The 16321-nt window shown below is 36.2% G+C and overlaps 1 protein-coding gene across 2 annotated transcripts in view; it reads left to right on the forward strand.

Moving 5' to 3' along the window:
- The window catches only part of RALGAPA2 (Ral GTPase activating protein catalytic subunit alpha 2), a 359228-nt gene that overhangs the window by 191833 nt on the left and 151074 nt on the right, over positions 1-16321 (forward strand). For both annotated transcript variants that reach the window (XM_090051969.1, XM_090051977.1), the window contains 3 exons: positions 4909-5037; positions 14038-14166; positions 15457-15515. In XM_090051969.1, the coding sequence (XP_089908095.1) occupies positions 4909-5037; positions 14038-14166; positions 15457-15515 (317 nt within the window). The remainder of the gene's footprint in view (positions 1-4908; positions 5038-14037; positions 14167-15456; positions 15516-16321) is intronic.

Here is a 16321-nt window from a genome sequence, read left to right on the forward strand (position 1 = left end):
ACCCTGTAATTGTTTTGTCTCAACAATTGTCTGAATTGTTGTCTGAAAAAAGAAGACTAGGGAAATTCAGAAACCAGTAGAGTTATTGTTTTTCCTTTATAAGGTAGAAAACAAAATAATTGAATAATATTTTTCTCTCGTAAATTCCAGTCCCTAATAGAGAACAAGTTGAACTTTCAGTGAGAAACCGAGCTTGTTCCTGAGTAGGGACAATTGGGAAACCTGATAAAGGCAGATGGCAGGCTATTTTGTTACACCTACAATCTGCAAAAGCCTAGGCAAAAATTAGGTGAAGAATATTTTTGTAATTGACCTTTCAGTGAACTAACATAAATATTTTTCCACTTACAGGATGAAGGTGACCTTATGAAATTGGTTTGCTTGCTAAAATACCCTGAACTGAAATATTTTGTCATTTATAGAGTTAATTCATTTTACACTGGCATAAACAGGGGATTTCCTCCCTCCCCCCCCCCTCTATTTTTGACACTACAGTGCAGCATTTTGAATTGAAACAGTCCATAATGGATCTTTTTTCCCACTTTTCCATAACAACATGAACACTAAATTATAGCAGTGCAATTATGTAAACAATGGAAATGCTTCCAGAATGAATACTTCCTTTTAAATTTTCATTTTGTGTAATTGTTGAAAGGTTTGGAGCCATAATAAACCAAAGTTATTTTACACATTTATCGTTCTAAAGGTCAATTATGAAAGAAGTAAAGAAACAACACTGTACAAAAACGAGTAAACCAATTTCTATTGCCATCACCATATGTTTTTCTTATTGCTTGTGTTTTTGCAGTTACTGTGTACATAGCATTCAATTAAAGTGATTCATTTACTAGGCTGTAAGCTGCTGAATACAGTTTATATTTATAGAACTGTGCTTTGAAGGGAAGGAAACAACTTGCCTCTATTTGAATTACCTGATTTTTTTTGCAAGATCACTGATAGGACATATGTTCTCACTTGGTTGCTTTTTCATAAACCTGAATCCTTCGATAAGCTGCAAACCAACTGCATTACTATGTGAATCTAGCTTTTACCAGTAGATGTGCATACTGCATGAAAGTATGTCAATCAAGAAATGAAAGAGAAAATTTCATCATTAGTCTTCGTGTGTTTTAAAGGCTTTGTGAGATTTAGATTTATTTACATTACATACATATTTTAGGCAAGGTTTTGGTTTTATTTATGCTGAAATTAAACTGATTATTTTAAACAAAGCCAATAAAACTACTCTGGTTTTGCATTGGTAAAATGGAGACTAGAATCTTTTATGACGTCAAAGACAGAGTTCAAGATAACTTATTTATTCAACGTGTACATAGTTAACTTTGATGCAAATAGTTGTGAATGTTATATCACAGTAGCATGATAGGTGTTATGAAATTGTTTGTCTTGAACGTGAATAGTGACAAAGAGAAACTGAGGGATTACTGTAGTGCAGTGATTCTCAGCCAGGGTGCCATGCCTTGGGCTATCTTGAGATCTTTTCAAGGATGTTGGAGTGTGCCACATAATATTAACACTGTTAAGTATGCTAACATGATTCACAATATAAAAATTGGGGTTTCGAGTAGTAGGTTTCAAGTAGGAATCCATAGTGTTAAAACTATTCTGACCTGTTGTGATCTTTATGAGTTCTTTGCAACAGAAAAATCACTTTATTGTTTTTCCATAATCAAAAAATGAATGAAAACTGAGAGCTGGCATTTTCCATGGGGTGCCTTGAGTCTTAAAAGGTTGAAAACCACTGCTGTAGTGTAACAGCAGACTTTTTTCAAAATAATTTTGTTGAATTCTCTGTCTTGAAACTTGGAAAAAAATATTTTCTTGTTTATTAAATATACCCTATGTCAGTGCTTCTCAATCAGGGTTCCATGGCCTTCTGGGGTGCCTAGAGGCCCTTTCAAGGGTGTTAGGGGGTGCCACGCTGTTAGCACTGTTAGGTGAACAAATATGATTTACAAGATAAACCCAGAGATTACAAACTGGAATCCATAGTGTTAAAAACATTCTGATGTGTTGTTGTCTTTCTGAGTTCTTTGCAACAAAAAAATCACTAATATTTTTCTGTTTGTAACAAAATAAGCGAAAGCTAAGAGCTGTCATTTTCTGGGGGGTGCCTTTGTTCTAAAAAGGTTGAGGACTGCTGTTCTGTGCTCTCTCTCTTCAGCAACAATGTAGTATCTGCAACCAAATTCTTATACTGTTTAGAAAAATGCACCATCAGAAGATGAAATCATCATGTATCGTGCTTCATCTGTGCAACATCTTGTTTTAAATTAGACCTGTATACTCACATCTATACTCTCTTCTTCCAACTGTATTCTTCCTTTGCTTATTTACAGAGGGTACTGTGAAAAAGATCAAAGTTAAAGCATTACAATATGCATCTAGTGCCACCTTAACCTCATCACTGTTTTGGTAGTAAATATTAGCAGTAGCCAGTTTCTGTAGAGTTTGAGGTATAGTTGTAGCTCAAGTAAACACACACAAGATTGAATCCTTTTGAATCTTTGAAGACTTATAGCAGGCTCACTGACCATTAGATTTTACTGCCAATTTTTTAAAGTTTAATTAAAAAAAAACCCTGAATATTGGTTTAGTGTCTTAACTTTAACAGATGGAATTAATGAAAGCAAGGCAAAGTTAACACAGTTGTGATTAATCTTTGTACGTGCTACATTCTGCTACCTTTTAAGCCAGGTTTGCATGAATTTTTTTATTGTAGCATATGTCAACAGAAGTGTGTTCCCATCTGCCACTGTATAGCTTGATGCCTGATATTCAGAGACAGGGCACAGCACAATACCTACCCCTGTAAGTAATTACAGGTGTGTTGTGAGGAGTGCAGTGCATTAATCAGACCCTTAATTATAAAAAAAGGTGGATCTTTTGTTCTGCCCTTGGAGCATGAGTTTACCACCCACTTTATGAGCTGCAGCATCCATCTGCTCACTCTTTTAGAATGTTTGCATTGACTGATATTGACTTTAAAGTGTATCAAAGGAAGTGATTAAAACTAGTTTAAACATTAACTTGAGTGGCATTATAGCTCATTCAGAGAGGTGAAAACAGTCTGTTGCAATGCCAAAATTTAAAAATATTTATAATTTTTAATGTGAGATTATTTATCATTCCATAGATCACTTCCCACTATGTTAATGTTAATAAGTATTTTCCTGGATCAATACATAGTGTTAGAGGAGACTTTGATAGTGTTTTGAAAAGTATTAATGTAGTTTTAAAATACCTAGAAATGAAAAAAGTGACTGAATTTATGCTGTTTTTGCTAACATGGGCTGTACGTGAAGAAGACCTGACTTTTTTTCTAAGCATTTTTTAACCTTTGTCTGTTTGCTTACTTTTAATCTTGGAAATCTCAAAATTACGAATGAGTCCATTACACTAAGAAATGTTTCAAATGTTATGTCATCTTCAACCTGTAGTCTTCATTGGTTGTAAGGATTTGCTGGAGGGTTCAGAAATAATGTAGACTGAAACCTTTCTCACACCTTAATTGAATGATTGGAAGCATCTAATGCTTAAAGAGAGAATTTCTCTCAAGTCCTTAAGTGACAAAAATATTATTTAAATGAGTTGTATTTGGCTGATTCATTCTGCTACTGCTCATGTAGTTTTCCAACCACCACAGACTATTCCAAGGCAGACAAAACTTAAATTTTTAATTTAAAAATCAAGCATGAAAACAACAATCTGTTTAAAATAATGGGATTTTTTAATTTATTGTAAAATTCAGTAAGGTGGTGGGGTAGCAAAGCACTTAAATATTTTCTTTTGGCATGGCAGGTTTTTCTTAATCTTGCAGTGGGAACAGAAATGGTTTTAAACTTGTACAGAAATCAACTCCCTCATTCTTCTGCAACAGTGATAATTGCTGCAAGGGATTTTAAATTTGATGCTGAATTTTAAACCCACTCAAGTTTTGTGAATGCTGAACTTCACCTCAGAATGATCAGGTCAAAATTTTGTCTTGATCACAAGAGACAGCAGAGGTTTGGGAGGGGAATGAAGCACAAAGGAGGAGATTTAGAATGCTTACTCCCCAAAAGTCTACATGTGTTTGGCGTCAAGTTGTGGCAACACCACTGTTACTATAACACAGGCTTCTCTTTTGGTGGTAAAAACATGTTTTCTTTTTTAAAAAAATTATTTATCCTTGGGGGGGAAACTTGAAATATAACTGTTTAGGCTTAGCAGATTATCGCCTAGGGGCAGAGGGAAGTTATTCTTTATAAAAGTTAGCAACAATTTTATTTTTGTAAAAGTTGTCTACAGGTACTTTTTGCGTTTAACATTAGTTCATTTGTCAATTACATCTTTATAAATCCTGTGAAGTTTCCACACAAATGTTTAATCATGGAAATAAGGTACTGGCTGTAGGCTGCTATCTTGAACGACTTGGAAACAGTGCATTAGGAAGTCTGGTTTAATTAGTGTTATGTAGCCTGGGAATGCTTATGTATTATTTTAGCTTTATTTCATTTCTGATGCTATATCAATTTATCAAACTTAATAACTACTTGAATATTTTGGTACATCTGGTAAGCATATAACAAAACACAAATTATACAAATTGCTACTTTCCTTTCAAATGTGGTTATAAATAAGAAAACATGACTTCGTCAGAGCTAAGGTTTGAATTGTTACAGAGAAAGGGAATGTACATTTTCTAGAAAATGTGTTTTTCTAGTGAAGAAATAGGAAACTCTGATCAGTGTTTCAGAGAACTGAATAATATGTAGATTTGAGTACTTCTATAAAACCGTATTTCTTAATTTTTGTAACATATAACAGCATCATAAGATTTCATTGTTAAATAGCCTTGATTATTTTTTCTGGAAAATTGAAGGGTTCACTTCTCTTTCTTTTCAGGATATTTTGAATACTGTCATAAAGCACTGTCCACCCTGGTTTTTCTTCTTGGCTTTACCTGGTTTTACAATGCTGATAGGAGACTTCATTACAGCTGCAGCCAGAGTTCTTAGTACAGACATGTTGGAGGTGAGTATGACAATGCTCAACATCCAAGTTCCCAGGAGAGTGCACAGTTGCTAACAAGGTTCAGATTTCTCCACTCTAACAGGTGTTGACTCATTAGTGCCATGTGAAACTGGGCTCTTGGGGCAGATACCATGGCAGCTGATGTGTGAAATTGTAGGATAAGGTGACATACTAGTATTGCAAAGGTGTTTCATCAAAAGGCCAAAGTGTGAGAAATCATATCCTCACTAATATTGCAGAACATTTACACACTAAAAGCAGGACTTGAATTTCAGATTCTCATCAGTGTTTTACAGTGAATGAATATTGAAACTACAAAGCATTTTGATGGCACAGAATTTCTTATAGTTTATAAGGGATAATAACACCATTTCATCTAGTTTAAAAAATGTAAATGCAGAATAACGACTAACATGCTAAGGCAGTGGTTTGCAACTTTTTTTCATTTGAAGATCCTTATAAATTTCCAATAGAGGTGGCCCACTTTGAATTGTAATTGGGTATTCACATACTTTTGATTAATCATAGTCATCTTTTGTAGACCCCTTAGGCATAGTCTGCAGACCCCCAGGGGTCTGTAGACCACAGGATGAAAACCACTGTGCTTAAGGTAATGTTAAAGTTCTTACAAGCTTGCTAAAATAGGAAGCTTTTGTATAAGATTGAGAAATATGAATGAGTTCTTAAGACATACATTGTTAAGAAAGTTTGGATCTTTGTGTAGGTATATGTTAACAGAAATAGGCACACCATATGAAAGGAGGAGGAAGAAAAATCATCTCCAGTTACAGCAGAATGTCATGAGTTGTTTTGTCCTTATGCATAGACATGTTTTTATGGTCATCAGTATATATACAGGCATTGGTTTGGTACAGAGCTGTCACAAAAATAGATCAAAAAGCTTTTTAGGGATCAAAAGCTTACCTTGTCAGCAAGTAGTACTGCAAGATGTTTTAATAGTGTGCTTCATATAAACATGTAAAAAAAATCTCTGCCACAAGAAACCCACCAGGTATTATACAAAGCATGTCGTACTTATTATGTTTTATATATTTAAAATAATAGAAAAGGTTATCTATAGTGCTAAATACCACAGTAAACATTTTTATATGCTGGTCTCTAGTCAATTCTGGTGCACATGCTTTACTTTTAACACTGTTTTAAACGGTATAGTTGTTGTCAAATTTACATATAAGACTCTCAAACACCCTTTGTGGGCAACAGTTTGAGAGGATTGGTTTTCTTTTGTTTGTTGCCATGATGGGTGTGACATCATTGTGATATAAAAACAGGACCTGATCATGAAAATTCATGCATAAAGGTAGAATCTGCAACTTCATGATACCATTAATTTTCCAGGAGAATCATGTAAATGCAAGAGTTTGTCCCTGCATCTGACCTTGCAAGATCAAGGCCATAGCTTAGGTTTTGGATTAGGTAGCAACAAAACCCATAACAAATATAAGCATCGGTGTGATGCATTAATAAAAAAAATCGTCTTATGATGTCCTAAAAGGGTATAATGCCATGAGAAATATTACATTAGACCCTTTCCTCAGCCAGAAATATAATAAAAAAAATGCCAAAACAAATAAATGGGGCAACAGTATAAGGAAGGGTGTCTGAGAAGAGACTGAAGCATTGAACTAAACAGGAAGGATTTTTATGGAAGAAATTAATTTTAAGGAGGGATCTGGAGGAGACAGAGAGAGCACTTGTTAGGTGAGTCATTCCAAGTTTGAAAGACAGTAGGAAGGAATTGGAGGATGGTAGAGAGAGCCTGAGATGAGAAGCAGAAAGAAATGTAGAGCAAGGGTAATAGACGGAAGTAATTTATGACTTTGAGAAACCTGCCAAAGAGGTTTTGGTGCATCTCTCTTAGAGATGCACCTTTTGGCTTGGCCTATACTCAATGCACCTTTTACAGGTTTTGCTGAAATATATATTTAATTTTTTGTCTTCTTTAGTTGCTAGTTCATAGTTTCATAGTTTCTAGAGTCGGAAGGGACCTGAGTAGATCATCTAGTCCAGCCCCCTGCCATGGCAGGAAAGAGTACTGGGGTCAAACGACCCCAGCAAGGTTCAATTGACCTGTATATGTAGTTTCCTTGCCTTCTCTAGTTACACTGGCTCAGCCTTTCTTTGGCTTTCTTAGCTTGGAAATACACAGGTGATTAGTGTGTCAGGTCTCTCCAACACTTAACCATCACATATTTTTTAGGCTCAAGTATGATAGAAGGTTGTGATAGACTGTTATGATGACTGTTATCTTATGGCATGGGTCTGTTATTTGGTACTGCAAGCACTCCACTGTGTTGACGTCTAATGGGTTGCTGCAAGCCATTAGCAGAGTTTGATTTTTCTTGTGGCAGTCTTGTTACCACAACCCAGTTTTGCTGCAGCCATTGTCTTGCACTTTTGTTCAAGAGACACTGTTCGAGCTTTCACAGTTTTCACATGCAGCACTCTCATGCCCCACCTTCGAGTGCCCAAAGTCTTATTGACATTGACCATTCTACCCATCACTGGCTTTCTGGCCATTATGCCTTTGACATATGAGTATGGTGACACTCACTTCATAATCATCTTCTGAGCCACTCAGCACCATAGTAGGGCTAATAAAACAGCAGAGGAAAGAGGTCTTCCTCAAAGTAGGTGCCTTCATCGTCTTCAGAAATGGCTTCTACCATACCATGGAGCCTCTCATTAGTATATGAAGATCCTTGTGCTACTGCGGTCTTGGCACTAGTTGGGGTCACTTCTGCACCATTGCATTGTTCAGCACTGTGTATCCAGACATCAGCATTGCCTCCTCTCTCACTTTCCACATCTGTCCCTACTTCTGTGCAGGGTGGATTGATTTAAATCAAATTATCTAAATGAACAAGCCAAAAGCCCAATTTAAATAACTGATTTTTTTTTTTTATCAACTTTCCTCTTGTGTGTGTATGTGTTTGTTTTTTTTAAAGACAGGTGTGTTTTCATTCACTGATGCAACAATTAAAATATGTTCATTTACAACTAAATACAATTTTGCAGTAGATTTGGTACATATCCTTATGTACACAAACTAGATATATATGTATATATTTTAAAAATATATAGCTTAACATATTTAGATTGTTAGATATACTTCATTTTAGTATGGAATGGTGCATATTTACAAATAATTTATTAAACAGTAGTATTAACTGTTATAGTATTAGAAGTATGAACTCTGATTACTGAATTAAACCCGTTGTTTCATGTCACCCTGGGGAAAATTGTCTGGAATGGCTAAGTTAAAATCATTTGAGCTTAAGTTCCTACTTGTTTAATTCCCTTTAAAATTAGACAATTATTTTTTTTTACCAAGGCCATTTTGAAAATTGTTATCTCCTTTCAAAGTTTTAGAACTCAAAAGCCTCATCCTCCTCCCCCTTTTTAGTAATAGACTGGAAGAGAAAAACAGGCTTTCCTGCTTTTTCAGCTCCCAGTCAATTCTCAGCTTTGAATGAACCAGTCCAAATGAAGAAAATATTTTTTCTGTACCAACAGAAGAGTCAACTGCTGATTTAGGACTTCAGCAAGCTCTGGTTCCAGGTTTTTTGGTAGTGACTCCACCAGTTCAGTGCTGTGACTTTCTTTAAAATATCCTTTGCAAACTTACTGCTTGAATGATTCACCTTTAACCCTGAAATGCATTATGGTTGGTATGATTTGTGGGTCACTGGTAGATGTCCATGTCATAGCAACATTTTCCTCTTCAGCAGTTAAACATCTACCCTTTTTGTTAAGAATATCAGCAAGAAAATGAGGTAGAGTAAATGCTTGATCAATCTACTTCTTTACTGCTTGCAATTTAACTTTGCTGGTGGGTATTTCTTGCTTTGATGTTTCTTGAAGTTCTTTCCAAGTTTCAACAGCAGCCACAATAAGGCAGCAATCTTTCTGTAGTTTGTCCAAGGTTCTGGAAACAGGTTTTAATGTACTCAGTATATCTTCTATATCACTTTTTAGTCCCATGTTGACTATTCTAGCTATGGTACTTCCATCAATATTATCACAATTTTCTTCACAGATGATCATTGGAATAGGCCAGTTCTTAATAAATAGCTCAAAGCAGTCAACCACTGAATTCCAGCATACGTTTTAGGGAAGAATTAGCCTGTATTCCCCAGCTCTGTTCAGTGAAGCTGAAGCAAACTGGTTGTTACAGAAGTATTTTTCTATTCCAACAGCATTTCCCTTTACTCCTGGAGTACTTAAATCTTTGGCTAAAAGATGCATCAAATGAGCACTGCACCCAAATGTTAAAAGATTCAGGTTTACTTCATTATCTTTTAAGTTTCTTCTCATCTTTGCTACATTTGCAGCATTATCTGTAACAGAGCTGCGCACATGATACTTGAACTTGTGCTCATAGTTTGTTATTGCTTTTACTGCTACTTTAAAAAACATTCTGCAGTATGGGCATTTCCTGATGTATCAGTTGTTTCTGTAAGATGAACAATCCCATCTTCTGTTGTCACACAAACACATATTACTGGATTGTTGTGTACATTGCTCTATCCATTGACATGCAAATAAACACTTTTCCCATCGATGTTGTTTGCATACTGTTTAGTTTCCTTCTCATGCACTGTATCCAAAAGCCTTCCAGCAATAGCTGTTCTGCTGGTTGGAGTGTAACCTGGTCATAATGATTGAAACATGTCAGTGAAAAGTTTGTTCTGAACAAGGCAAGAGAGAGAATCTCTTGCATAAATGAACTGCGCAATCTTTTTGTCTATGCTGTCTTGCTGGACTTTCCTGGTCCTGATTATTAAGTCATCCATAGTTTTACTTGATAGTGAAGAAGTCTCTTTTTGGATACAGGGAATTCACTGTCTGATGTGTATTTAGTTGCAGTACTACTGGTGGTACCAGTAGACGATTCTGAAGTTGTAGACATTACAAATGATGGACATTCAAAATTTCTGGACCTATGGCAGTTTTTTCCTCCAGTTTCCGGGTCTTGAAATCAAGACTGGTCTTTTCTTCACAGAAAGTTGTTCCTTTTCCTATACTGAAGGGAGCCCAGTGTTGGTCTTTCTATTGAGCACCTTGCTCCTTACTCTGCTCTCTCTCCCTCCTTCACACAAGAAACTAACAACAAACCAAGACTGTAACTGTAACTCACCCCCAAAAAACAAAACCCTTCCCCCTGACAATCCATGATTTCTGCTGTTGCCTTGTGTGCTGCAGAATTGTAGTTTAGAGAGAGAGTAGAGCACTTGAGAAGTTAATGTTTACGTATCTGTATATATGCAAAAAGACCAAAAAAGGCCATTGAACTGAAGTACCCAGAATCATTCAGAAGCAGGGAGTTGATAGTTACTGAGCAGATGGTTGTTTTTCCATGAGCTGGGCTGAAGAATAAGCCTCCATTATGGATTTAGAATCATAAATATTCATAATTTATTATCTGAACTAATCAGAGCTCAAGTAGAGAGAATAAAACAGGAGTTTGATACCATCCAGGTGAGTTCAGTGGATAATCCTGATCAATGAGTATGGATGATGATGTCTGCTGGAGTCAGAGGCCAGGTTCCAATACCTGTGCGGACTTCGCTGATCCTTTGCATCCAGTAGTAGAAACCCTGCATCCTTGCAGGGCCAAGCCTCTGATATGTGAAATATTGTGCCATATTTTTAAAGCTTGACCTCAAAAGTTAGATGGTTTTTCCTCTCATTCTTTTATAGAAGAAAATTAGCCTTAACTCCAGAGTTTTTAGTAGAGGCTCATTGACCCAATAGATTATTTTATTTAAATTATTTTAATAGATTATCCTAAATTTATTCTTTAGACTATGTTTTATTAAATTCAAATTTCATTTTAAGAAGGTTGATTTTAAAATGGAAGACTTAATTCTAATTTAAATAAAATCAAAACAATCTGATTTAAATTAAAAAAATAGATTTTTTTTTTTAAATCATTGATTTTTATTCACCCTACTTATCCTCCAGGTTCATTGGCACTGCCCTTCAGTACAGTATCTTGTTCTGACACTGACCCTGACCCATTCCAACATTCCTGTTGCTGAGGGTCTTATTGAATTAATCATTGTGTGAACAGTTGTTTCCTGTGCCGTATTGCCACTCTCTGTTCAGAGCTGGCCTCTGTATTCCCCTGGCACTTGTGGCTTTGGATTAAGCCTTTACCCATGGAACTAATCCAGTGTTCCTGTTGTTTGAGGTTGTGTGCTTCTCCCTCAAGGGATATACAGATCCTACTTGCCTCCATCTTGTTAATCTGGAACACTCATTCTTGCAAGAAAAGGTGAGAAAGCTACTGCCTTCTCCAGAAACCATGCCTCCATCTGACCCTTTGGCAGATGAAGTCAAAGGTTTCCCGAACCTCCTTAGGTCCCTTGCCCAGACTTCAAACTCTTTTAAAAAGAAGTAACTGAAACCTCAATGCACTCAATGACTGTCATTCTATGCTAACCCAGCCCTTTGAAAGTAATACTGCCAGTTTAAGCCATTCTTCTACTGGCCCATGTCACTTGGAACTCTCCTACCTTATACCTGTCTCTTGAGAAGCATATTGACAAGAGGTATATAGTCCTGCTGTAGGAAGTGAAGTTTCAGTATTTGCACCCAGCTACATTATCGCTGGTATTGGAAGCAGCAATAAGGTTCCCTGGATGGTGAACTTATCGCCGTCACCCCCATGATGGAAAGCTGACATGTTTCTCCCACTCTGTCACACTGAGTTTCTAAAAACATTGTCAAAGGGCCTCTTTCTTATGTGTCAAAGACCCAGTTCCTGAGTGGGATATGAATTTGCCCCTTATAATACATACGCAATCACTGTTTAAGTGAATGGCAGTCTGTTTGACAGTCCTCTTGGTGGTAATCATTTCTGCCAAGCAATTTACTTTGAACCAAGCTCTAATGGCAGATGTCCCATAATACCATCTTATAGTTGGACAAGGTGATTTTTCATACTCACCCAGTTTCTGAGTTTCAGCTTAGCCAGTAAACTTCATTACCAGCCTTTTTTCCCAAAGCTGCATGATTCAGAGCCGGAGGCAACCCTTCACACTTTGGATGTGAAAAGATCTCTGGCCTGCTACCTGCACAGGATTGCAAACCTTTTAGCAGGTCCCCACAGCAGTTTTCAGTCAAAGTGGAAGGGTCCAGGGCATCAGCTGTTTCGTGTCAAAGACTCTCCAGTTGGATTTCCAGTCATATCAGACTCTCATGAATTTGCAAAGGACCGTCTGTGATCCCCAGACACTCCGGCAAAGTACAGGCACCTTGCAGTGCCTCCTCCTTCAGGGTCTTATGTTAGACATTTGTATAGACCAGTGACTGCAATTCACTTCACACCTTTGCTAAAGTTTCCAGATATCTACTAAGAAATCCCAGTACTGCAATCTATTGCAAAAGCTGACGGTATCATCACAGGAACTGAAGATGTCAAAGTGAAGTAACACTGTATTAATAAGTTTTTACCTAACCCAGTGAAGCTTTTTTTTTAGTTCAATAATTCTTTTCACTGTGCTAAAAAAGTGCAAGGTTTTTTTGGTTGCTATTGTGGAGGCCTGCTGGAATGACAGCACTTTTGGCAGGATGGTGCTCCTGTCAATCTCTGCCTGAAGAGATGCTGAATCTCCCTCTCCATATGTTATGGGCACAGCTTCTGGAGCCACCCACATGTGAGAATGTGTGCATGGACTCAAAAGGAGAAAAGGAAATTACCACTAACTGAAGTTTTTTGAGATGTGTTATCCACATATACATGTGTGCGCATGCACATTAAAATTCAGCTGTCCTGCCTCAGAGTCTGCCCCTCTAGGACTCTCCCATTGAAAGGAAACTGAAAAGCTAAAATGCTTTCCATTCTTTATCCTCTGGGTACAGGAGGGTGGCAAAAAGTAGTTTCCAGACAAAAGGCTCAGGGGCTAAACCCACCAACATGTGAGAATGACTGTGTTTGAAAGCACATGTTAGAGAACTCAGTTACCAGTAAGCAATTTCCTTTTTTCAGACATTGGCAGCTGAATAGATGGTTCAATCTCTAGAATTAGATCCCCAAATCAGGACTTAAGTGCATGCAAATATTAAGAAATGCCAAATTTTGAGTTTAATATCTAAATGTGGGCGTCAAACATCCTATTTAGGCATTCATGTATAAAAACTGAGTTCCCCAAATCTTAAGGATTTTATTTTAAATTAATAAGTTAGTGTCTGTTTTTAAAAGGAGGCTTACATTTCGGGATTAATAGAATGAAGCTAAGTATTTTATTTGTGGTACATACAGCATGATGTATGCTGCACAAAAACATCTAGTATTTCAGACCCTTCTGCATCACTTGGTTGAATATACAATATAGATCTGAGGCTTTCAGTGACAGAAATAATTCAAGTTAGCAAAAATTGAAATTCTCCTGATGTCAGCTCAGAAAGCATATAGCATTCTGTTCGTAGTTCCTGATTATTGTAAGTATTTTAAATTGTTCTCAAGGAACATGAATAACAACAGAACTGTGAAACTACAGAACTATCTAAGAGAGTTGTCATAATATATTGCACACAAACACATAGACAAGGATAAGTGAAAATTTAACACTGGTCTTAATATGTAGTGGCCTGTTTTCCAAGACTGGACACTGCTTTCAGTCAGAGCTATATTTTATCAGCTCAAGAGGCAGGTGCCTGCCTGTTGTTCTTGTCAAACAGTGGACCCCGAGGAATGTAGAAACAGAACAAACAAAATAGAATATGTATTGTAAAGTAATCAAATCACTATGCTGTGTACACAGAGGTGGTGCCTGGTTAGTACTGATGGAGTAGTTTTATTCTATGTACAAATTCAACAAGAAAAATGAACAGAAAAGAAGTCCAATACAGGGCATGAAGAATGTTAAGCATATCACTTATGTGATAATATTACGTGATACCAATATCATACAATTTGTCGTTTTTATAGCTTTATGAAAAAACGTTTGTTTGTACCTGTTTTCTCTCTAGGCCCCTCGTTCAGAAGCTCATACTATTCTTGGTTCTCTTGTTTGCTTTCCAAATATCTACCAAGAAATCCCACTGCTGCAACCCATCCTGAAAACTGGTGGTCTCATCACAGGAACTGCAGATGTCAAAGTAAAGTAACTTTGTATTAATAAATCCTTACCTAACCCAATGAAGTTTTACATTGTTAAATAATTTGATTATTTTTACCCTGCACTAAAAAACCCTGCAAGTTGATGAGTGTTAACTTGCTAATTTATAACTCTATATTAACAATGAACTAAACATATGGTGCAAATACTTTTAACTTTTTATATTACTTCTTATTTTGAGAGAGAGAGCTGGCTAAAATCTAGTTTTCTACTCTTCTGCCAGGCATCTGTCAGTTCACTTTAAGAAATGGCATTTATGTATAACGTTATTTATTCCTGGTATGCATGTACATCTGTGGCAATGTATACTTGCAAGAGACTAGGGCAATTCATTTTTACTTATTTTTACCTTTTTATATAATATTAAAATGTTTAACAAATAGCCTTTATGCGGGAGAGAGGCATGAATTTAGCTCAAAACATGTTTTTCCCAGATCAGTAATTTCATTGAGACTCCATGAAACAATAATTGCTCTAAATGTGGATGTAAAGCTTTAGGGGTGTTGGTTGTGGATGTTGGGCTTTGTAATTCATGGGCCTTAATAATCATCTTTAAAAAATATTAAACTATTGTTAGCTGAAATTAAAGTCAGCCCTAATGGTCATCATGATTCTGATAGCAATTTTCTCTTTGGTAATTATGAGAGATCACAGTAATTCACCGTGGAATTTGTATAAGGATATAGGATTCCCTTCAAATGCCACATAGAATGTTAGAAAGTGGAAAAAGAAGAAATGAGAACTTACAACCCTATTCATTCCATGGTTGTGATCTAGTGTCCTCAGCTACATGTGAATCAGTCTGAGAGATTTGTCAAAAATGCATTAAAACAAGACAGATTCTGGGCTTGTCTGTTTTTTGAACTAAAGTACACCAGTATTTTCAAATGTTGCTACCCAAAGCATGTACACTTAAGACCATCGTTAGCCATTTAAAGTTACTTTGACTTTTAAGAGATACTGAGCACTTCTGGCAAACTGGAATAACAAGTGTTTAGCAACTGAAAATCAGCTACCAGTAGATTTTTTTGCCTGTTTGTAGTTTTAGGTTCCCCATTAAGCCATGAAAGTTTGTAAATTTTGGCTTATTTACACCCAATAAGTTGTTCTCTTGGAAAATATATTAGAAGCAAACATCCCATGGTAAGACACTGACACTTCCAAATTTATTTCACTTGTGACCCTGTCAGAATGAAATATCTGATACACTTGAATTAATACAAAAGTATTTTTGAAAAAGTGCTTATTTTCATGAATTTTATTGTTTTAGTGTTACCTCATAAATATTTTATTGAAGAATGCCACTGATGAGCCAAGTGAAGCTGCAAGGTAAAAGACTGAATAAAAGAGAAAATATTGTGAAGTCTTAAGATAGCAAATCAAAATTTAAATAAGTGAGTGTGAAAGTTACAATTCTTAGAAACCATTCAACTTGAAAAGTATTAAAAATAATAACTTGGGTGATGATGACATGAGGGGATATTTGAAACCAAGCATGTTACAAAGTTTTAAAAAGGGTTTGGACTTAAACTTTTCTTTAGAAAGAGTACTGTAATCTGGTGGAGTTTTTTTACTGTTATTCCTTGTTACCCTAAATGTAAAAAAGTAAAATTTAGTGGAAGATTTCTGCTTTGAAGTTTTGTTTCATGATTCATTCAGCCAGCTAAATCATACTGTCATTGACAAGTCATGTGAGATCATCCATAGGACCATTAGGCTACAGGTACCTCATACCTGCACCTTTTTAATATAATATTATGTTCAATGGAAAAAATATATTTTACTTCAAACAAAAAAATCTTTTTCAACTGTTGGCTTTAATATTTTTCATTTTATTAATTATTTTGTTAGGCCCAAGTACATTATCTTACACACGTAAGACAGGTATACAGGTTACTGCGCTGGCATTTTTAACATGTCTTGCAGTATATATAATATGTTTAATTTTATCCTGATTTCTGAGGGGAGCATTGCTAGGTATGTAAATCTAACTTTTTAAGGAGCTACTTAGTTATGTGCCCCATTTCATCAAGAGTCAGCATGTACGTACTCATAGGGCATGTCCACACATGCAAGCATGCATGGTTGCAGCAGCTCAAATAGAAGAGGTGCAAATTTGAGCCGGGCCTTTTTGC

Source organism: Crocodylus siamensis, chromosome 1 (genome assembly GCF_052110815.1).
Source record: "Crocodylus siamensis isolate JL-2025a chromosome 1, ASM5211081v1, whole genome shotgun sequence".
Taxonomy (NCBI): domain Eukaryota; kingdom Metazoa; phylum Chordata; order Crocodylia; family Crocodylidae; genus Crocodylus; species Crocodylus siamensis.